Source organism: Eubalaena glacialis, chromosome 6 (genome assembly GCF_028564815.1).
Source record: "Eubalaena glacialis isolate mEubGla1 chromosome 6, mEubGla1.1.hap2.+ XY, whole genome shotgun sequence".
In the NCBI taxonomy this organism is placed as follows: domain Eukaryota; kingdom Metazoa; phylum Chordata; class Mammalia; order Artiodactyla; family Balaenidae; genus Eubalaena; species Eubalaena glacialis.
Genome location: NC_083721.1, coordinates 73,101,535 through 73,124,569, shown reverse-complemented (window position 1 = coordinate 73,124,569; position 23,035 = coordinate 73,101,535). Strand labels below are relative to the sequence as shown.

The 23,035-nt window shown below is 39.1% G+C and overlaps 1 protein-coding gene across 1 annotated transcript; it reads left to right on the top strand.

Annotated features, from left to right (window-relative positions):
- The first annotated feature begins 872 nt into the window (after nucleotides 1–872).
- DYNLT2B (dynein light chain Tctex-type 2B) lies at nucleotides 873–21,525 on the top strand. The gene is made up of 5 exons (XM_061193211.1): nucleotides 873–1,116; nucleotides 3,893–4,026; nucleotides 9,489–9,558; nucleotides 18,472–18,535; nucleotides 21,379–21,525. Exons 1-5 carry the CDS (start codon nucleotides 992–994, stop codon nucleotides 21,424–21,426), a joined length of 441 nt encoding a protein of 146 aa, XP_061049194.1. The 5' UTR covers nucleotides 873–991; the 3' UTR covers nucleotides 21,427–21,525.
- The last annotated feature ends 1,510 nt before the right edge of the window (nucleotides 21,526–23,035 follow it).

Genomic DNA, 23,035 nt, shown 5'->3' with positions numbered 1-23,035 from the left:
TCAGCTCCTGGACATTCTTCTGATTGGTTAGTGGTGAGGTAACTGGGTGAAGTTTCAGGAATCTCAATCATCGAATCTCTGGCTCCAGCCAGTCTATGGTCTAGCATTTGCAGTCAGCAGTTTCCATCTGCTGTGGGGTCCTGGTTTCTGTGAAAACAATTTAAGAATGTGCATCAGCAGTGGATGAGGGCAATGTTTTCTTAGCAGGAGTCAAAGGTTATCAATCACCTTAGGTACTTTTTCCCTCAATTTTATTTGTGGTAAAATACACGTGACAAAAATTTTCATCTTAACCACTTTTAAGTGTACAGTTCAAGGGTATAAATACAATCATAATGTTGTACAACCATCAAAAAAAAGAATGTGCATCAGAAGGTTACCTATATCCCTCAAGGAGAAGATAGGAATCCTGTAACTCTTTTTATGGCTGACCTATTGTTTATTATTACTTTTCTTGCTTGACTGCTTTTCCATTTTTCTAAACATTAACTGCTAAGGTCTTTTCTTTAGAACTCAGAAAGGCCTAGGAGACTAAAGGTTTTTTCACAAGCAAGAAGCCAAGAACACAGGATCTGTCACTGGACCGCCCCCCCACCCCTCACCCCAGGGTCCAGCTCAGTTTCACCGGCTGCTTAGTAGCTGTGTATCCTTGGGCCTCTATGGGCTTCAGGTTCTCTGTCACTTTCTAAGATTGCAGCGCGGTTAATAAGGGCTGACGCGTGTTGAAGTGCTTTGTAAACGGGACAGAAACAAACCAGTCTTTGCCGAAGTTATGGTCACTGCAGCTCCGCCGGTTCTGGTCCAGCATCCGGCGCGCAGGCGCGGGTAGGGCGGTGCAAGCACAAGAAGGGCGGGTCGCACAGCGCAGAGCGCGCAGCCGCCGCACGTAGGGTCAAAGGCGGCGCTGTCGCCCTGGCGACCGTTTCCCAGCTCCGTGGCGCCGCGAACTAAGCCTTCTTCGGGAGAAATACGGCGCCAAGAAGCTTAGGCCATGTCGGTCGCCGCATCCTTCTCGATGCGCACGTCCTTCTCTGCGGTCGAAGGGTTGCCTGAGACTGAGAAGAACGCTGGGGAGTCCGAGAATACCTATATTCTGCGGCCCATTTTCCAGCAAAGGCGGGTAGCAGACGCGTTGTGGCGTGGCCGACCTGCGAGGCTGCTGCTTCCCGCAGGCAGAGCTTGCCTGATAGCCGGGGCGTCCGGAAGGAACCCGCGGGTGACGGGCGGGGTGGGGCGGGGCGGAACGGGAGGGAGGGGGCGGGGCTAGGAGGGGGAGGGGCGGGGCTGGGGGGAGGGGCGGGGCTAGGAGGGGGAGGCGCGGGTTTTGCGGGGGAACCGGCGACGGAGGAAGGGACAGGACCGGGGAAGGAGGGGCTGGGCGGGAGAGGGTGGGACGCTGTTCTCCTTTGGCTTCCAGCTGCAGGGGGCAGCAGAGGACCAGACCTGCGGTTGCAGGGTTAACGCGCCGGGAGGTAGTCCCTTAGACAAGCACAGTAGGGATGGTTGACTCTAGGAGATCCAGAATGTGGGCATAGAGGAATTGAGATAGTTGCATGGCAGAAAACAAGCGGCTTGCATCGAATGCCATTCAGCCCTGTTTCGAGGGTTACTGTGTGCATACGTGTGCCAGAAAGCGCTTACTCTTCTGCAGGGCGCGAGACCTGTATGCGTAAGGTCTTACCCAAGTAGCATCTGGAGGCTTTCGGCCTGCCACCCTAATACCTTCCCAGAATTAAGGCACAACGTCTCCTGCAGAGGACAGTGAGTTAGGGCTGTAGGATCCATCACTAACTTCATTTTCACAAGATTTAAAAAAATAATTAAAAAAATGACTTTCCCAAGCCCTTCCTCTGTTTTTTGAAACTAGATTCCTGAATCAAATGCTTGGCAAATACTAGAACCCAGGAACTTTAGTTATAATGTGATAAAAAATTTCATGTAGCAGTTTTCTGGTGGGTAGAAGGGACATTAAAAAAATATGTTCAGTTATCTTGGTAAAAGATTCTAAATACATAGAATGCCATTCACATGTGTTTCTGTTGTAAAACAGAACAAGGTTAACAACAAATATATGTTATGTAGGAATAGCTCTATGAGATTATTTGTGACTCGTTTGAAGAAAACTTTTAGCATTTTACTGAGAGTGGAAAAGGCTTAAGGGAAGAGCCAGCTATAGTATGTTTGTTAATAGGAAGACCACATTTTGAACAGATCAAATCCTAGAAATTTGTCCATGATTCTAAAGTTCGCCTGTGAGAATAAGCAAGCAAGAGACTAAAGAGAATACTGTTAAAAAGAAATAAGAGGCCGCTACTACTACCAAATATTAAACCACATTATAAGCTCAAAACTTAAAACGTTCTGGTAACTTGGCACATGATAGACAAATCAGCTGATAGAAGCCCAGGGGCTTCCCTGGTGATCCAGCGGTTAAGACTCTGCGCTCCAAATTCAGGGCGCCCGGGTTCCATCCCTGGTCAGGGAACTAGATCCCGCATGCCACAACTAAAGATCCCGTACGCAGCAACGAAGATCCCATGTGCCACAACTAAGACCCCGCACAGCCAAAATAAATAAATAAATAAATATTAAAAAAAAAAAAAAATATATATAGCCCAGATAAAGGAACCTAGTGTTGTAATATGTAATAAATACAACTAAAATGCTAATAGTATTTTTAGGGTGGTGAAATGAGGGGAGACTTTTTTTCTCTGTCTTAGTTTATTCAGTAATTAATTTCTTCAAAAAATATTGTCTACTATGTGCTGGATAGTGTTCTAGGAATGGGGATATAACAGTGAACAAAACAGATAAAAATCTCTGCTCTTTGGAGCTTGTGCTCTAGCTGGGTAGAAGGACAACAAACAAGATAAATGCCTGAGTGAACCATATAGTGTATCAGATAGTAATAAGTTCCGGGAAGGGAGATATAAAGTGGTAGGAGGGTGGTTTGAAGTTTTAGAGAGGGTGGCTAGGGAAAGTGACTTTTGAATAAAGACTTGAAAGAAAGGAAAGAGCTATGCATATAAGGAGAGGAATTGAACTTCAGGCAGAGGTTAACAGCAACTGCAGAAGCACTGAGGTTTCCATGCCTGGTGTGGTCAAAGAACATAGGGAAGGCCAGTGTGGCCTGATGGAGAGAACTAGGGGCAAAGTAGGAGAAAACAAAGTCAGAGAGTTTGGTAGGGTAGATCATATGGGACCTTGCAAGTAACAGAATGTTGCTTTTACTCTGAGTGAGGTGGGAAATATTTGGGGTATTTTGAACGGAGGAGTGTCATGAGCTGACACGTATTTAATAGCACCAGTCTAGTTGCTATGTTGAGAACAGGATTTAGGGGCAAAGGCAGACACAGAGAGACTTGTTAGGAGGCCATTGTAATCCAGGAAAAAAGTAATGGTAGTTTGGAGCAAGGTGGTGGTAGTGGGGTGGTGAGTGTGATTGAATTTTAGATTATTTTGAAGGTAGAACTGATAAGATTTGCTCATGAATGGGATGAGGGCTGTGAGAGAGAAAGGCAACCAAACTGACACCAGGGTTTTTGGCTTGAGCAGCTAGAAGAATGGAGTTACCATTGACTGAGATGAGGACCTTGTTTTGGGGAGAGGAGATGATTAGAAGCTCAGTGTTGGATGTATTAAATTTAAGTTGCCTGCTAGACATCTGGATGGAATATGGGTGGGAATATGTGGTCTGAAGTTCAAGGGAGAGGCTGGAGATATAGGTTTGCAATATGACTTGTTTTCTTAATTTGTTATTACTTTTATAATAAAAAATATGAAAAAGAAGGATTAAATGGTTGTAATGACAAAAAACTGGGGGAAGTTAAGCTGTGAAGGTAAATTAGGGTTTTGGAATTACCAACTGGATGTTTCAAACTGTTTCATTTAGGTTCAGACCCTCTGTGGTTAAAGACTGTATCCATGCTGTGCTCAAGGAGGAACTGGCAAATGCTGAATACTCTCCAGAAGAAATGCCTCAGCTCACAAAACGTTTATCAGAAAATATTAAAGATAAATTAAAAGGTAATAGTGGTGGTAATTGGAAACGACTTGTTCCTTTCAAACATCCAATTTTACTCATTTATCTCCTTTATTTTTAAATAAGGGACATAACTGTGGATTCTATTAAACACAAATTTTTCTTCACTGTCTAGTCATCTCAATTATTTGGTAACTTTTACTCATGTAGGTTTTTGTAGATGGTGGGAAAGAGCAAAGGTGTGAAATACCTAGTTGTACCGAACTACTATCCAAGAATTCCCAGTATGCAGAAAGGCCAGAAAATACAGGGGCTCCTTTCCCCCATAATTTTTGGTTGTTTTTTCTACCAAGATATCAAGTCCTCAGCCTCCCATCAGTACCCTCACAGTCTGACCTCAGTGCATCTCTCCTGCCAAATCCTTAACTACTTGCCCTATTCAGCACTCCACTCCTGCTTCACTCTACATCTGCAGAGCAGATCTTGTGCTTTTCCTCCCTGTTCTTTGTCTTTCTACCTCTCTCAGTCTCTTTTGTTAATAGTGTTATACAATCTGAAAAGTCCTTTCTATCTACCCTTTAAAAATTTTTTAAAATTTAATTTTATTTTTTTGGCTGCACCACGCGGCTTGCGGGATCTCAGTTCCCCAACCAGGGATTGAACCTGGGCCACGTCAGTGAAAGCCCGGAATCCTAACCACTAGGCCACCAGGGAACTCCCTATTTACTCTTTTTTAAAGATTTTTTTTGGAGGGAAGAAATGTCTTTGTAATCATAATACATTTTCATTGTAATAAACCTGGACAATACACATAAAGTGTTTTTTTTAATGATATAAAAGTCTGTTACCCATGGTAGTTACTATTTAATACTTTGATGTATTTTCTTATTTTTATTAATATGTTTTAATTTTTAGAAATAAAAAATATAGAAAAATACTAAGAAGAAAATAACAATTCTATTTCCATCATCCAAATTAACTGTTAGTATATTAGCATTTTTGTTTTCAGATTTTTAATGAAATTCACTATTAAATTATTGTAAAAAAATACATGCTTGTTATAAAAAAATAAAGTGTAGAAAAATAATTGAAATTAGAAAAATCACTCCAAATGCCCCCACCCATGAAGAATCATTAATATTACCTGACCATCATACCAGTCCTCTTTTCTATGTATATATACAGATAAATACTTTAAAAACAATGGTATACTATAGACTATTTCCCATAGTGTTATAGCATTCATTCTATATTTAAATGGAATGATTGCCCACTATTTAGTCCTTTCACCATGCTATTTCCATTGCTGAGTTCTTTTTTCTGGTTCAATTCTTACCTGATGAGATTTTATTGTAAGTTTTTTCAGGAAGGGCTCAGAAATGCTGTATTCCCTGGATTCTTTCATGTTTGAGAATGCCTTTAAACGAGAATATATTTTGGATGAATATAATATTTTGAGTTAATTATTTTTTGAGAATTTTATGGATGTTGCTTCACTGTCTTCTTGCATTGAATGTTACTGTGGAGAAATCTGAGGCCAGTCTGACGTTCTCTGCAGAAAGAATCCTGTCCCTAACCTTGATGCTCAGTAGTTTTTCTAGGGTATGGCTTGGTATTGAGCATTTTATGTCTGTTAATCTGTGGATTTTATTTTTTCCATATCAAGGAAATTTTCTTGTATCTCTGAGTACATTTCCGGTTCCATTTGTTAGATTATCTTCTTTAGGACACCAAATATTGATGTGTTGAATCATCTCTGTCTTCCACGTCTATTATCTTTGCTGTAATCGCTTCCTTTTTCTTTGACGTATACTTGTGATCACCTTGTCAGTATTTGTTTTCATTTGTGTCTGTCTTGTCTCTTGCAATTTTTAAAAAAAAAATTTTATTTATTTATTTTTTGGCTGCATTGGGTCTTCGTTGCTGTGCGTGGGTTTTTCTCTAGTTGCAGCGAGAGGGGGCTACTCTTTGTTGTGGTTTGTGGGCCTCATTGCGGTGGCTTCTCTTGTTGCGGAGCATGGGCTCTAGGCGTGCGGGCTTCAGTAGTTGTGGCTCGCGAGGTCTAGAGCACAGGCTCAGTAATTGTGGCGCACGGGCTTAGTTGCTCTGTGGCATGTGGGAACTTCCGGGACCAGGTCTCGAACCCATGTCCCCTGCTTTGGCAGGCGGATTCTTAACCACTGTGCTACCAGGGAAGCCCCTCTCTTGCCATTTTTAATTGATTAGTTCTGCACTGATACCATGTGAGTATTCAGTTTGTTTCCTAGGTCTATAATCTCCCCTTTCATCTTTCTGTTGTTTTGTAATCTGATTGAGTTCTTATTTTACTGAATTTGTGAGCTTATGTTTTTCTATATTATGAATCAGTTGTGAGGAATTTCTCTTTGTTCCTTGATTTATATTATCTCCTAGGTTGAGTTTTTTGGTCTTTTAAGCAGTACATTTCTTTTCTTGTTATTCTTCGGTTTGTTTTTGCTGTTGTACCTTTGCATATTGCCATTCAGCTTCTTTTAATTTTGTTCTGATGTGGTGTGGGTGACTTTTTTTTTTTTACTCTCCTCCCACTGTATCTAAGACTATTTTATTTTATTAAAATTTTTTTAATTGAAGTGTAATTGATTTACAATGTTGTGGCAATCTCTGCTGTACAGCAAAGTGACTCAGTTATACACATAGAGACATACTTTTTTAAAATACTTTTTTCAATTATGGTTTATCACAGGATATTGAATATAGTTCCCTGTGCTATACAGTAGGACCTTGTTGTTTACCCATTCTATATATAATACTTTGCATCTACCAGCCCCAAATTCCCAGTCCATCCCTCTCCTTCCCTCCCTCCCCCTTGGCAACCACAAGTCTGTTCTCTATGTCTATGAGTCTCTTTCTGTTTTGTAGATAGGTTCATTTGTGCCATATTTTAGATTCCACGTATAAGTGATATTATATGGTATTTCCCTTTCTCTTTCTGCCTTACTTCACTTAGTATGATAATTTCTAGTTGCATCCATGTTGCTGTAAATGGCATTATTTCGTTCTTTTTTATGGCTGAGTAGTATTCCATTGCATATATGTACAACATCTTCTTTATACATTCATCTGTTGATGGAAATTTAGGTTGTTTCCATGTTTTGGCTATTGTGAACAGTGCTGCTATGAACATGGGGTGCATGTATCTTTTTGAATTATAGTTTTGTCCAGATATATTCCCAGGAGTGGGGTTGCTGGATCATATGGTAATTCTATTTTTAGTTTTCTGAGGAACCTCCATACTGTTTTCCATAGTGGCTGCACCAACTTACATTCCCACCAACAGTGTAGGAGGGTTCCCCTTTCTCCACACCCTCTCCAACTTTTGTTATTTGTAGACTTTTTAATGATGGCCATTCTGACGGGTGTGAGGTGGTACCCCATTGTAGCTTTGACTTGCATTTCTCTAATAATTAGTGATGTTGAGCATCTTTTCGTGTGCTTACTGGCCATCTGTATGTCTGTCTGTATTAAGGTCTTCTGCCCATTTTTCAATTGGGTTATTTGTTTTTTTGTTGTTGAGGTGTATGAGCTGTTTGTATATTTTGGAGATTAAGCCCTAGTCTGTCACATCATTTGCAAATATTTTCTCCCATTCCGTATGTTTCTTTTCGTTTTTTTATGGTTTCCTTTGCTATGCAAAAGCTTGTAAGTTTGATTAGCTCCCATTTGTTTATTTTTGTTTTTATTTCTATTGCCTTGGGAGACTGACCTAAGAAAACTTTGGTATGATTTTTGTCGGAGAATGTTTTGCCTATGCTCTCTTCTAGGAGTTTTATGGTGTCTAAGACTATTTTATTTTTCCCTCAGAACTGTGTTTTAAGTGATGGACATTTAATATTCTAGCCACATTTCTAAAGCATGGGTATGAGAAAAGGAGGAAGAGGAATGGGTAGAGAAAGGAGGAAGCTCAGCTGAGCTGTGTGCACTGTTTTTTAAAAATAACCTGAGCTCTGTCTCCTCCTGAGATTTTAGTAAGTATACTGAATTAGGGTTCATGTCCCACAATGGAAGGGTTCCTGTAAGTGTTCAGATTGTTTGCCTAATTTACTATATAATCCTGGAGCTTTTACTTTCATCAAAAATAGTTGGCTCTGGGACTTCCCTGGTGGTACAGTGGTTAGGAATCTGCCTGCCAATGCAGGGGACACGGGTTCGAGCCCTGGTCTGGGAAGTTCCCGCATGCCGCAGAGCAACTAAGCCTGTGCACCACAACTGCTGAGCCTGTGCTCTGGAGCCCGCGAGCCACAACTACTGAGCCCGCGTGCCACAACTACTGAAGCCCATGCGCCTAGAGCCCGTGCTCCGCAACAAGAGAAGCCACCACAATGAGAAGCCCGTGCACCACAACAAAGAGTAGCCCCCACTCACCACAACTAGAGAAATGCCGTGCACAGCAACGAAGACCCAACACAGCCAAAAATAAATAAATAAAATAAATAAATTTATATATATAAAAAAACGAAATAAGACTAAATTAAGAGAAAGATTATTTTTTTAAAAAAAGGGGTTGGCTCTGTCTCAACTTTGCCTGTTTCACTTTTTTTTTCTTCACTGTTTCCCCTATTCCTTGGTCAGAAAGGAGGGAAGATAAAGATGCCCATTCAGTTTTCTGTCCTCCAGATTTGGTGTTGGGGAGGATTTTCAGGATTTTGCTGTTTTAGCAGTATAGTTTTGGGGAAAGCAGCTGCGTTGTCCTAAGCCATGCCAGTATTCTCCAGAATCTTACGGTTTATTTTCTATCTTACTGAACAGCTTGCGGTTTTCTAAAGAGCCCGTGCTCCATGTCTTTGCATATGCTATCCCCCTCCATAGAATGGAGAAACATTGTCCATCTGGTAAATTCTCACTCGTCTTTCAGGACTCAGCTCACTTATCGCACCCTCCAAGAAGTCTTTTCTGGTCATCCCTTCCCCATTGCCAGTCAAAGGGAGGAGCCATCCAGCTCTGTGCTCCTAATGTACCTTATACATGCCTCTCTTTGAATTATTACTATATTGCATTTTCATTTTATTTTCCATGTTTGCCTTCCCAACTACTATGAGTTCTTTAAGGCAAGAAGAGCATCTTATTTATCTCTGTATCTTGAGGGCCTAGCTCATTACCTGACTCAGAGTAGGGGAGAAAGGAAGGAAGCTAAGACCTACTGAGAGACTACTATGGAAGAGAAATGGGTAGAGACAGGAGGCAGCTTGTCTCATCTAACCTCACAACACCCCCAGGAGGAAGGTAGTGATATTCCCATTTAACAGTTGAGGGAGACTTAAACTAAAAAGTTAAATAACTTGTCTAAAGTTACACACTTACTAAGCTTATGGTTAGAATTTGTCCTCAAGTCTGACTCCCAAGCTTATAATCATACTCAGTAAGTGCTTGTAGACTGAATGCTTATGTTCATTTCTAGGCAAATTTGCCTTCATTAAGTAATTTTACCATATATTTGCTTATAGATAACTTTCTTATTTTTTCTTTCCAGAAATGGGATTTGACCGATATAAAATGGTGGTGCAAGTAGTGATCGGAGAACAAAGAGGGGAAGGTGTATTGTGAGTAGTTGGTTTTTCCTTCTTGTTTTTATTTTTATATATTTCTTATTGGGTGTTCATCTTCTCGACAATCCAGTAAGATAGTGTCTTTGCAAGAGTGAGAGGAATGGACGGTATAATAAAATGCAGCTGTGATCTGAAGAGATCCTGGTACTGAGCAGCGAGGTTGACAGTCTGGGTGAGCTCCATGGGGTAACTCACTTTTCATAGTATCTGTAGGCTAGTATGTCTTTCAGGGTTTATGTATATATGCTCCCAAAGAGAGTGTAGGATTATGTATATATGTTTCCTCCCATATTCCTTGTTGCCTGGTTTTTGGTCCTACCATTCTCCTAAATTAATATCTTTAAAGTTGTCTGAGTGACAATTTTCATAGCTATTGTTATTGGCCTGGGCTTCTGTTTTTTAAAATTCACTCTGGTTTTTTTGGCCCCGATGTCACTTACGTAACTTGTTTCTCTTCTGTTTTTCTAACTGATTATTCTCTCCTAAACTGGTTCTTCTTTCTCCCCTACATCCCCAGCTGTGAGCTTTCTTCAAGGCTCAGTTCTTATTCTTCTGCTCTTCTGTGTGCTTTTTCAAGAGCTCATTCATTCTCATTACCTCAAACCATCATTCCTTTATTGGCAAGTTCAAAATCTGTATTTCCTGTCTTTTCCTGTGCCCAAGTGTTAATCTCCTGTTTCCCTTTGTAAACAGTGCCTAGTCCAGTATTTTATAAGAAAGTATGAAAATATTTGCTGGATGAATTAAAAAAAATACCTTGTAGATACTATCACTGAGAATTTTCACTATAGAATGTTTGCTTGGGAGGAGAATGCAGATTCTTTCTGGTGTCCAGTCCCCTTATTTTATGATGACACTTATGAGGTTCAGCATGATTTGCCCAAAATTCTAGATCTGGCTGACGTCAGGCTCACTAATAGAGACCAGGCTTCTGACTCCTCGCACAGTACTCTTCACCGTGGTGCCCTCTACCAATCGGTCAAAAGGCTTCAGGAGAGTTCTTCACCACAGAGAAACTAAGAAATACTTACTATTCTGTCATCTCAGAGTCAACGTGTTCAAATAGAGTTGCATATTTCTTTTCCCTTCCTCTCCTCAAATAAGCCTCTCATTTTCATTTCTCTGTCTCCTGCCTTATTACCAAGATTCCAGTGACTCGGGCTTAAAAGCGTGGAACTCTCTTTTATCTTATGTAGCCATTACTCTCTCTCATTGCACGCACTATAACCTAGATGCCAGGGTTGTTTAGCAGCCCCTTATCAGCACTTCCAGACTCTGATCTCTCTCCTGTGCAATTCACACAGCAGACCAGTCTCCCAGAAGTACACCCTCACCTCCTTTTCTTAAACTCTATACAGTTTATTTCAAACCCTGTATAGTATAAACTCCTCAAACTTGTCCTGACTGACTTTGTTAAATGTGATCAGGTTAAACTCTAAAGCATGGCATATAAGGCCTTCCCCACTTCCTTTTAAAACTTTCATCATCTAAAATTTCAGGCATATGAAAAAGTACAGGGACTAAGGAACTCCCATATGTCTATTACTTATCTTTAAGGTTATTAACACACACCCATGTTGTTTCATTTATACCTCCATCTACTCTCCCTGACCCCACCCGATTATCTTGAAGCAAGTTCTAGTCATCATATCATTCCATCTGTAAATACAACAGTATATATCTCTAAAATATAAGGGCCCTTTTCAACATAATAAAATATCACATGTAAACATTGAAAATCCTTAATATTATAAAACATTCAGTTAGCTTTTAATTATTCCCAGTTGTCTCATATATACATGTGCATGTATGTATATGTGTGTTTTTGTGCGTGTGTATGTGTATATGTGTATTTTTTTTACGGTTTGTTCAAGTCAGGATACAGACAAAGTCCACGCATTGCATTTGGTTGATATGTCTCTTAAATTTCTTTTAGTCTGTCATTTTGCTTCTCCTCCCTCCTCCCCTTTTTTTTTAACCTTGCCATTTATTTGTTGAGGAAATTGGGTTGTTTGTCTTGTAGAGTTTCCTACATTCTGGTATTTGAGGATTGTATCCCCATGGTATTGTTTAGTACATCTTCTAGCTCCTGTATTTCTAGTAAATAAGTAGTTAGATCTAGTCTTAATCAGTGATAGGTTTGAGTTTTGGGCAAGAATAGTACATAGGTGTTTAGTATACATTCTATTGCATCTTATCAGGAGGCACAAAAATGTCTGGCTGTTCCTATTTTTATTGTTAAGATTGATCATGGAGTTCAGATGTTGTTGGATAGATCCATCTATTATAAAGTTCCCTATCAGCTTTACCATTAATGATTTTAGCATCTGTCCTAGATCCATTATTCATCACAGGTTACAAGATAGTGATCTTCTATCATTGTTCTTTATTTATTAGCTGGAATTCTTCTATTAAGAATGACTTTTTTTTCTTTCATTTGTTTCATTACAATGAGATACAGTTTGTATAGGAAAGGAGGGATAAATTTACCTATTTTCAGAGTAATGAATTGGTTCCCTAGCATCCTCCCAAGGTTACCAATGAGTTTTTTTTCTATCCATGAACCCATGGTTTTAAATATATGTGATGTGTTTAAATCAATTGCAGTTAGTGTCTTCACTGAAGCTCAAATTGTCCCATCTTTGGCCATTGGTAGCTTCTTCTTCCCCTCCCCTCCCCTCCCTTCCCTTTCCTTCCTTCCCTTCCTTCATTCCTTGTTTTTTTTTTTTGAAAAAACATAGACACTTTATTTCTTTTCTCAAAACACACCAGATAGGAGTCCAAGCCTGGTGAGGTGCTGCACTGCTGTCAAGGATATAGGCCCTCCTGTCTTGCTCTGCTGTGTCCTCATCTGCATGGTTGAAGATGGCTCAATACTACATTTATTTACATTCCTTAAGGGAAAGAGATAGAAGGAAAGCATATATGCCTTTCCATTTTCAGTACTTTAAAGATGTGATTACATTGTCTTCTGATTTCAGTTGGTTCTGTTGAGAAATCAGCTCTAAGCCTTATTATTGTTCCTTTGGAGGTGATGTGTCTTTTTTCCTAGCCACTTTAAAATGTTTTTCTCATTGCCTTTTTACTATAATGATATATGGTTTTCTTTGTATTTATTCTACTTGGGGTTCTCAGGGCCTTTTGAATTTGTGGGCTCTTGAATCTGTTTTGTATCAGATTGGGAAAAGTCTTAACCATTATCTTTGTTTCTTTTTTTTAAATAAATCTTTTAGAATAATTTAGATTTACAGAAAAGTTGCAGAGATAGTACAGAGAGTTCTTAAGTACTTCACATCCAGTTTCTTCTATTATTAACATCTTCTATTAGTATGGTACATTTGTCACAATTAATGAACCAATATTGATGCATTATCATTAACTAAAGTTCATACTTTATTTGGATTTCTTTAGTTTTCACCTAATGTCCCTTTTCTGTTCTAGGATCCTATCTAGGATACCACATTACATGTCTCTTTAGTCTTCTCTTGGCTATGACAGTTTCTCAGACATTCCTTGGTTTTTATGACCTTGACAGTTTTGAGAAGTACTGGTTAGGTATTCTGTAGAATATGCCTCAAATGGGATTTGTCTGCTCATGATTAGTTTGGGATTATAGGTTTTGGGGAGGAAGATCACAGAGGTAAAGTGCTGTTCTCATTATATCATTTCAGGGTACATACTGTCAACATTACATATTACTGTTGATGTTAACCTTGATCCCTGCCTGAGTAGTATTTGTCAGGTTTTTCACTATAAAGTTACTCTTTCTTCCCCTTTCCATACTGTACTCTTTACAAAGAAATCACTATGTGCAGCCCACACTTAAGGAGCAAGGAGTTATGCTCCACCTCCTTGAGGGCAGAGTGTCTACATAAATTACTTGGAATTTTTCAGCATAAGAGATTTGTCTGTTCTCTCTCATTTATTTATTTATTCAGTCATTTATTTATTTCAGTATGGACTATGGATTTTTATAATTTGGATTATAACAGTACTACTTTATTTATTTTGTTACTCAAATTGTTCCAGCTTTGGCCATTGAGAGCTCTTTCAGCTGACTCCTGGGTCCCTTTCACATACCCTACTATTGTGGGTTTTTTGAGCACAACCTTATTTACTGGCACTATAAGATGCCCCACCTTATCCATTCCCTGCCCCAGCCCTAGAATCAGCCATTTCTCTAAGGAGCCTAGGTTCATTGTATGGGAGAATGGCATTAGAAACTAAGATCTGGGTGCTATGTATATGGCTATTATCTTTTAAAATATTACCTGTGCTTCATTTGCTCTCTGCTATCCTTTATGGACTCCAATAACAAGTATTTAGATCTTTTTACTGTAATTTATTATGCTCTTTTCTTAATTTTTGTTTTTTCTCTCTGTGCTTCAGTTTGGATATTTTTCTGTTGACCTATCCTTCCGTTCACTAATCCTCTTTTCCATTGTGTCTAATCTGCTATTAAACCCACCAACTGAATTCCTAATTTGTTATTATATTTTTCAGGTCTAGAATTCTCATTTAATTCTTTTTTCATAAAAATTTTTTTTTGTAGATTCTAATTGTATAGTGAAATTCTTTATTTTTTATCTATGTTCTCCATCCTCCCTCTCTCCTCCTTTTTTGCATTTGGTCATAATAGTGCTTACCCTAGTATCTGGATCACATGTGAGTCTGTTTCCTTTGATTATTTTTTTGTCTTGTTAATCTTTCATATGGCTCTGTCTCTTGGCATGCCTAGTTTGAGTCCTGGACATTGTGTTAAAAAAAAAACAACTGTAAAACTTCCAGATAATATTACTTTCCTCCAGAGAAGTTTAATCCTTTCCTTTGTAATTCAGGTAGAATATGGGCTACTTACCATAATCCAGTCAGATACTGAGCTGAGTTGAGGTTGGGTTGCTGATTTGATAAGTCTCTCTCTATCTTTAGCTCACCCTTCTGTCTTGAACGTAGCCCTCCAGATCTTTCAACCAAGAACCTGGAGTGTTCATTGGAACCCCAGCCTCAGTAGGTACTGACTTTTAGTCCTTGTCTCCTCAGCATTAAACTATTCTTCATTTCAGAGGCTTTTTCTTTAATGAATTAGTTTCCTTAAAAAGCAAAAATATATTATTTTACAGTTCTAGAGATCATAAATTCAGAATGGGTTTTGTTGAGCTAAAATCAAGGACTGTATTCCTTCTGGAGGCTCTGGGGGAGAGTCCATTCCTTTGCCTGTTCCATCTTCTAGAGGCCACCTTCATTCCTCAGCTCATAAACCCTTCCTCCATCTTCAAAGCCAATAGCATTGCATCTTCAAATATCTCTTGATTCTGACCCTCCTGCCTCCCTCTTTCTTTTGTAAGGACCCTTGTGATTACATTGAGCCCACCTGGATAATCTCCCCATCTCAAGATCCTTAGTTACACATCTGTAAAACCATTTTTGCCATGTAATATAACATATTCACAGGTTCTGGGGTTTAGGACATAGACATATTTGGTGGGGGGCCATTGTTTTGCCTACCACACATAGCTTTTTAGGTTCCTGCTTATGCAGTTTCAGAATTCAGCACACATCTTGAGAGGAAACCTACTATGTGACCGGCTCAGTTCTACTCTCTCCTTTTTCACACGGATCTTGGTCCCTCAAGCCTCCAATTTTATCCCCCCCGGCCCTGCAAGACTGCCAGCAGTCCTGCTGGTTTCTTTTTCCCTCAGTAATTGGTCCTCTACCTGGGCAGAGCCCAGGCTCTCAGCCTCTAGCTCTGTGCCCAGAGCTGGCAAATGCCCCAGGGAGAACTTTGCTGCAGAATATCAGCTTACCTCATGTGGTTCACCTTTCTCTGGAATTTTGGCTCCCCTAGTCCTATTTGCTTCAGCAGCTCTCTGATTCATTTTATTCGGTTTTTCTAATTGACTTGGTGGGAGCATTGGCCTGCTACAAAGTGTTCCATCATATTTCTTCTAAAGTCTTTTTTTTAAAAAATTTTTATTGGATTATAGTTGATTTACAATGTTGTGTTAGTTTCAGGTGTACAGCAAAGTGACTCAGTTATACAAATACACAGATCCACTCTTTATTTATTTATTTATTTATATTTTTAAATTTATGGCTGTGTTGGGTCTTCGTTTCTGTGCGAGGGCTTTCTCTAGTTGTGGCAAGCAGGGGTCACTCTTCATCGCGGTGCGCGGGCCTCTCACTATCGCGACCTCTCTTGCTGCAGAGCACAGGCTCCAGACGCGCAGGCTCAGTAATTGTGGCTCATGGGCCCAGCCGCTCCGCGGCATGTGGGATCTTCCCAGACCACGGCTCGAACCCGTGTTTCCTGCATTGGCAGGCACATTCTCAACCACTGCGCCACCAGGGAAGCCCTAAAGTCTTTTGACATAACTTTATCAATATAAATATATGTACACATATGTGTAAAAAATATATATACATAAATGTGTGTATGTATATATTTAAATATAACATTCTTTTAAAAAAATATTTGTTTATTTATTTGGTTCACTGGGTCTCAGTCGTGGCAGGTGGCCTCCTTAGTTGTGGCGTGCGAACTCTTAGTTGCAGCATGCATGTGGGATCTAGTTCCCTGACCAGGGATCGAACCCAGGCCCCCTGCATTGGGAGTGCAGAGTCTTAACCACTGCACCACCAGGGGAGTCCCTATAAAATTCTTTTTGATATAGCCCAGGGTTTTTTGTTTTTGTTTTTTATAATAAACACCATAGAACCACCACCCAACTTTATTAAATCTTAACATTTTGCTATTTTGCTTCAGCTTTTTTTTTTTAATATATAAATTTATTTAGTTTATTTATTATTTTTGGCTGCGTTGGGTCTTCGTTGCTTTCTCTGGTTGCGGCGAGAGAGGGCTACTCTTTGTTGCGGTGCGCGGGCTTCGCATTGCAGTGGCTTCTCTTGTTGCGGAGCACGGGCTCTAGGCGCGCGGGCTTCAGTAGTTGTGGCTCGTGGGCTCTAGAGCGCAGGCTCAGTAGTTGTGGCGCACGGGCTTAGTTGCTCCGCGGCACGTGGGATCTTCCCGGACCAGGGCTCGAACCCGTCTCCGCTGCACTGGCAGGCGGATTCTTAACCACTGCGCCACCAGGGAAGTCCCTAGCCCAAGGTTTTGATATGACCCAAGTGTCCCAGGTTTATCTTGTACATTTACAGCCGTGGCCCTAGAATTGGCCGTTTCTCCAAGGAGCTCTGGTTCCTTTTATTGGGAAATTGTGTAAAGAGACCACAATTTGAAAGCAAGGACTGTGTTTTATGCATCTTTGTATCATTTGCACCTAGCACTTTGCTCGTATATAATACTCAACAAATACTTATTAAATACATTTTTATATTCATGCTTTCACTTGGTTCTGCTCAGCTTAAGCACTACTTCCTTCATGAAATCTTCTTTGGCTTTTTCTCCTCTCTAAATTCTCTAAAATTCTTGAGCACTTCTACAGATTTAATTCAACTATTGTGCAACTTGGACTTGAAGGCTTGATCTAGATAGACATTATAATCCCTTTTAATCTTAATACACTATAAATCAGCACCAACAATACATTATCTTATTCTTTTGGTGTGTATTAATTGTTTTTCACCTATTTAAGCTGAGAATTGTTTGAGGACAAACCGGATTTTACTCTTTCTGGACAAATGGTACTTGCTAAATAAATACTTGTTGATTGATCAGTTAAATAGATTAATTTTATTTCATACTGTTACAGTTTGGAAATAGGTGGAACTTTTTTGATTTAAGAATGTGTGAAATATTAGGCTGGGGGGAGCTCTTCTATGTAAAACTAAGAAAAAAAAAAAGTCTTTTAAAATTAAACCAATATAGCATGGTGTATATATACCTTTCTCTACAGACTTGAGGCTGAACTGCCTAGATTCAAAGCCAAGCTTTGTCACTTACTATATAAATGACCTTGGACAAGTTTATTTAATTTCTCTGACTCTCAGTTTCCATGTTTATTAAATGGATATAATAATAATGCCTATCTCATAGGATTAATACATGTAAAGCTCTTAGACCAGTGGGGCACAAAGTAAGTGCTCAATAAATGTTAATGATGAATCATATACATACATTTAATAAAAAATTTTTTTAAATTACTTTTTAAACTTAACATTATATTGTGAACATCTTTTCATGTTCTTAAAGTTTTTTTTTTTTGTAAAAAATACCTTTAATGGCTGCATAGAATTTCATTGCTAAGAAATACCTTAATTTTGTTTACCAATCCAGTACTTCTGGGTATTTAAGTTGTTTCCACTTTTAAATAGGCTTTTATTTTTACTGACATTTTTTCTTATCCAAGAACTGGGGAGAGGAGAATGGCTAATTTTAGAATTTAGAGGTAGTATAGCATCCTCTAGAGGTAATACTGGATTTAGAATTAGTTAGAAGATTGAATTCTAGTTCAGAGTTTGCCCCTTTCTTTTCTGTGACTATGAAATGATCAGGTTGGACTAAATAATTTGTTGGGTCCTTTCCAGACCTACCTTCTCATATTGTGTAGGAATTGAGCCCATTTTAGCCATACGTCTTAGGTATTATTTCCTCTAAAAGTCACACATAGATATCTTACCTGAAATAATCTATAACAGAGCTTCCCACCCAGACTACCAGTGACTTCAGCCATCAGGCCATCAGGCAGCCATCAGAGTCTGAGGCTGCTAGACCCCTGGGCTGGTCACCTCCAGCTGCAAGCAGCCTTATCTATGACTCCAGTCCCTTCTAGTTTACCCAGTATACTCTGCTGTACAAATATGATCTTCTGTATGTCATCTCATTCTGTGAAAAGGTTTGGAAGCACTGATATATAAGAATGTATCAAGGAAAACTTTTGCTTGTGGCAGATATATATAGTTCAGATCCTTGTTATATTGTTGATAATGCTCTATTCTTTGACTTTTTAGCATGGCTGCTCGCTGTTTCTGGGATGCTGACGCTGACAACTGTACTCATGATGTTTTCATGAATGTAAGCCTATTTGGAACCCTTTTTTTCCTTTCTTAAGGTCACGTGGGCATTCCAAATCAAATCACTTACTATTTGTTAAGATGTGAGGACACTTTATTTATTTATTTATTTTGGCCGTGCCACACGGCATGTGGGATCTTAGTTCCCCAACCAGGGATTGAACCCGTGTCTCCTGCAGTGGACCGCCAGGGAAGTCCCTGAGGACACTTTAGTTTTAGACATTTGTCTGAGACTTCTGGATAAGATGATTTTACTGTTCATTTGTGTTATTAAAGCAGAAACCTAGAGTGCTGCTTATAGGCAAGGATACTTTATGATGTAACTCTTCACAAGTTTGAATGTGGAAATCGCATATTATTTATTTGGTGCTAATAGACATATAGCAGTTTGCTAAGCTGCAAAGAAATTTGGGTGGCAGGGATTCCATGAGCAAAGGTGATTTTTCTTTCAGTAATAAAATTAATTACTTTATCTTAAAGCTATTTCTCAAAACTAAACAAAAGTAAAGAGGAATTTTTAAAAAGAGGTTTCATTTAAACATTGGTATGTTATTGACATGAATGTCATGTATTTTAATCATATGTTGTTATTTTATACTTGCTTCCAGAAATATTCCCATCTTCTATCCAAATGCTCCCAGGTTGTGAATTAGTAGAGTCAGAATTAAAGTACAGTAGAGTAGAAAAGAACTAGATTGGGTGAATTAGGACAGAGGTTCCATTTCTAGCTCTGTAACTTTCTAATTAAATGACTTTAGGTAAGTCATTGAACTTTTCTGTGGTTGTATCAGTAACACTAGGAAGCCGTACTAGATTTTCCTAAAGACTGGCTGTGGCTGCCTAAGAATAATTTGAGGAACTTGTTTAAAATACAGATGCCGAGGCTTTGCTCAGTAGATTCTGATCAAACAAGCCAGGGGTTGGATCAGTGAATCTGAATTTTTAAAAAAGTTCTCCACATGATTATACTTACTGCCAGGTATGGAAGCTGCTTGTGTAGATGATCTTAAGGTACCTTTTAGCTCTAAAATTCTATGGTCCTACCAAAGTTTTATTTTATGCTCAACTGCCCTAGGGATCAAAGGCTGAACAGTGGGAAGTACTATGTAAATCTTCATTTATCAGCTTTCTAGGGGAAGGGTAAATAAAGCTCAGGTGGTGGTTTTTCCTGCTTTTTGGAGTTAAAACTGCATATTTCTCTGAGTCCTTATATAATACAGTTCATTCATTCAACAAATAATTCTGAGCTCCTATTATGTGCCAGCTTCTGTAGTGGCCTTATATATATATATATTTTTAAATAAATTTATTTATATTTTTATTTATTTATTGTATTTTTGGCTGCATTGGGTCTTCGTTGCTGTGCGCGGGCTTTCTCTAGTTGCGGTGAGAGGGGGCTACTCTTCGTTGCGGTGCGTGGGCCTCTCATTGCGGTGGCTTCTCTTGTTGTGGAGCATGGGCTCTAGGCGTGCGGGCTTCAGTAGTTGTGGCTGCTTTAAAGATTATCAGGATCAGGTTTTAGAATACAGGATTAGTTGGGGCGCTGTTTAAAAATAATTTTTGAAAGCCTGGTCTAGGTTGCTGACTTAGTCTACTGTATCTTTAGTTCAGTTTGTTGAGTGTTTATTTAGGCTTCATTTTTTAGAACTTAAAGTACTTTATTTGGGAGAAGATCCCAGGAAGGACCAATAGAAGATGAGGAAATGAGAGAGGGGAGAGAAAAGCATATACTGTTGAGCTGATAATTGCTGTGGATAACCAGGGCTCAGTCCTGATGGAGAACTCTGGGTGGCATTGTAAGAACAGTGCCAGTCAAAGTGGGGTCCACAGACCAGTGCCAGTCTATGAACTGTTTGTTATAGGTCCTCAACAAGATAAGTACATAAATTATGTGTAAGGGTTTAGAAACGCTCATGGAATTTGACAAAGTAATTTTATGTTCATTGAATCTAATAAGAAGTTTCGGTTATATTTGTATGTTTCTTTTTTCATTTCATTTTCTTAGTTATTAATTTCTATTGTATTTTATGAAAGTATCAGTTCATAAGGGATTGGCAGTTAAAACAAACAAAAAAATAGGTCCCTCACCACAGATAGCACTGTTTGAGAACACAGCTCACAGTAATCCCATCCAAGGAGCCAGGGAACTGGGCTAACCACAGAATTTGCTTTTGGTTAATAATCGGGTACTTGAACTCATATTTTCTCCCATCATTGCCAGGCTGGAGGTGAGGTTGGTGAGTTAGGAGTTGCTGAGGCAGGTGGAACTCCTGTAATAAGTATCTAAAAAGTGTTTTAACAAATTTAACTAGGATCTGGAGCACATTTTGAGATTCTGAGTTAAAAGATGGACAAATGAATTTTATCAATTAAGAACAAACAACCAGATATCATTTGTCCTTATCCAGAATTTATGACAAGGTGCTGTATTTTCGTTATCTGTGAAACTATAATAACCTTGGGTTGGGTAATGCATTTACTCCAAGAAACTCAAAGCATTTTAATTATATTATTTCTTTGATAAATCAGGAAAAACAGGAATACTTGTTTTATGAATAAACATTACATAAAGTACATTAGTTTGCATTTTATTTCTTCATTCAAGAAATCTAATTCTTTACTCATCCTACCCTTTTAGCAAGCAATTTTGTAGCTACCCCGAGGCAAGCAAATTTATAGTTATACTATGGAAAACCTGTTTCTTAAAGAAGGGAGAGAGTCGTCATGATTGAAAATTGGCAAAGATCTGAGATGTTAATTTCACGTCTGTGCTGCCCTTAGTCCTTCATTAGTACTAACATTCTGGATTTGTGTGTTTGTTTTCTGTTTTGTTTGTTTTTTTAGGACAGTTTATTCTGTGTTGTAGCGGCATTTGGCTGTTTCTACTATTGAATCTTTGAAAGCTGGAAAAAGATATGACCATGAAGAAATATGAAGTTTTTTATATTGTTAAATATCTTGACAAAATAAAGTTGGCAGTTTGGCAACTGAGTCTGTTGAGTTTTAGGCCTTATATTTTAATGTTTTGATTTCTTTATAACATGTTATTACATTTGGAAGGTAGAGAAAAAAGTAGGGAAAATTCATAATTCAATTGTTCAAACATAACCAGTGGTGGTTTTTTTTTTGCAGGGTTAAAAAAATCATGTATATAATTTTGTAACCTGATTTTTCACTTCTCATAATGTCATGTGCAATTTTTTTGCCATTTTATTTGATTGCAGTTTTCACTAGCATACTTTAATAGTTGTACTTATTCCATTAGGTTATACACCATTGGTTATTTTTGCCATGTCCTTATTGAGGGACTGATTATTTCTAATTTTTCGCTATTATAAATAACACTGAGATCAGTTTATTTGTGCATAAAGTTTTTTAGCCTACATTTTTTTTTTTTGGAAATGAGGAATATCAAATAATATATTATTAATCAAACATAACTACAGTGAATTCCCATATAGGAAATATTAATATCACCTTATAGCAATTATAGGAAAAGAGCTTAAGGAAATTGGAAAACTCCAGTTTCTTAAAGACAGTTTTGTCAGAAAAGGTTGGAGTTTACTCTCCACATGTCAAGATGCTCCTTAGGTCAATATGCAGTGTCCTAAGATCCTCTCAGATGGTTTCAACCTAATCATTGCCAAGACACCATCATGGACAGAGTTGTCTGTAGACCATCAAGCTGGTGAGGGTTACCAGGTTCTGGGTAGGACAGGCTCTTGCAGGTACAGTGCATACACATGCACATGGAGTTCAGGTAGGACACCAGCTGCTCCATCAACTACAACGTGAAAGGCCCTGTATGGAGGGCGATGTGATCATACTGTTGGAATCAGAGCAAGAGGCTCAGAGACTACGTTGATCCTGCTGAGCCCTGGATGTCTGGGTCAAGCACTTAGCTCATGTTTAGAATCAAACTCGTTTCAAGAAGCAGATCTGAATAACTCTGTATATCATTCTTCATGGTGAATTATTGGAAGCATTTCCTTTAAGATCAAGAAAAAGGGAAGGATGTCCTCTCTCACCACTTACACTCCATATAGTGCTGACGTGCAAAGTTCCAAACAGTCTCCTTTTTTTTGCTCTGGACGTGAATATCATTCCTGGAAATGCAAACTGGCATCCGTTCACTGACCACGCAGAGGCACTGGATCTTTCTAAGCCACGGAGTCAAGTTTTGGAAACCTGCTAGTGCTGGAGGGTCTCCTGCAGAGGCAGGAGGTGGCTGTGGCTCACCGTGGGGACAAGGACACTGGGAGAAGTTCTGGGAAGTACTCCTTGGCGTGAACCCTCCCGGAGTCTGCCATTAGCCCCACTGCTTTTCCTACATTTTGAATGACTGCTTTTATCTTTCACCCAGTGTTTTTGCTCAGCTCTTGCCACTCTACACTTTCCACAGCTTGTTAGTTTAAACATGTATTTATTTTCTCCAGGGTTTGCCCAGTGTCAGGGTCTGAGAGTTTCCAGGCTGTATATGAAATTAGCTCTCCCTTAAGAC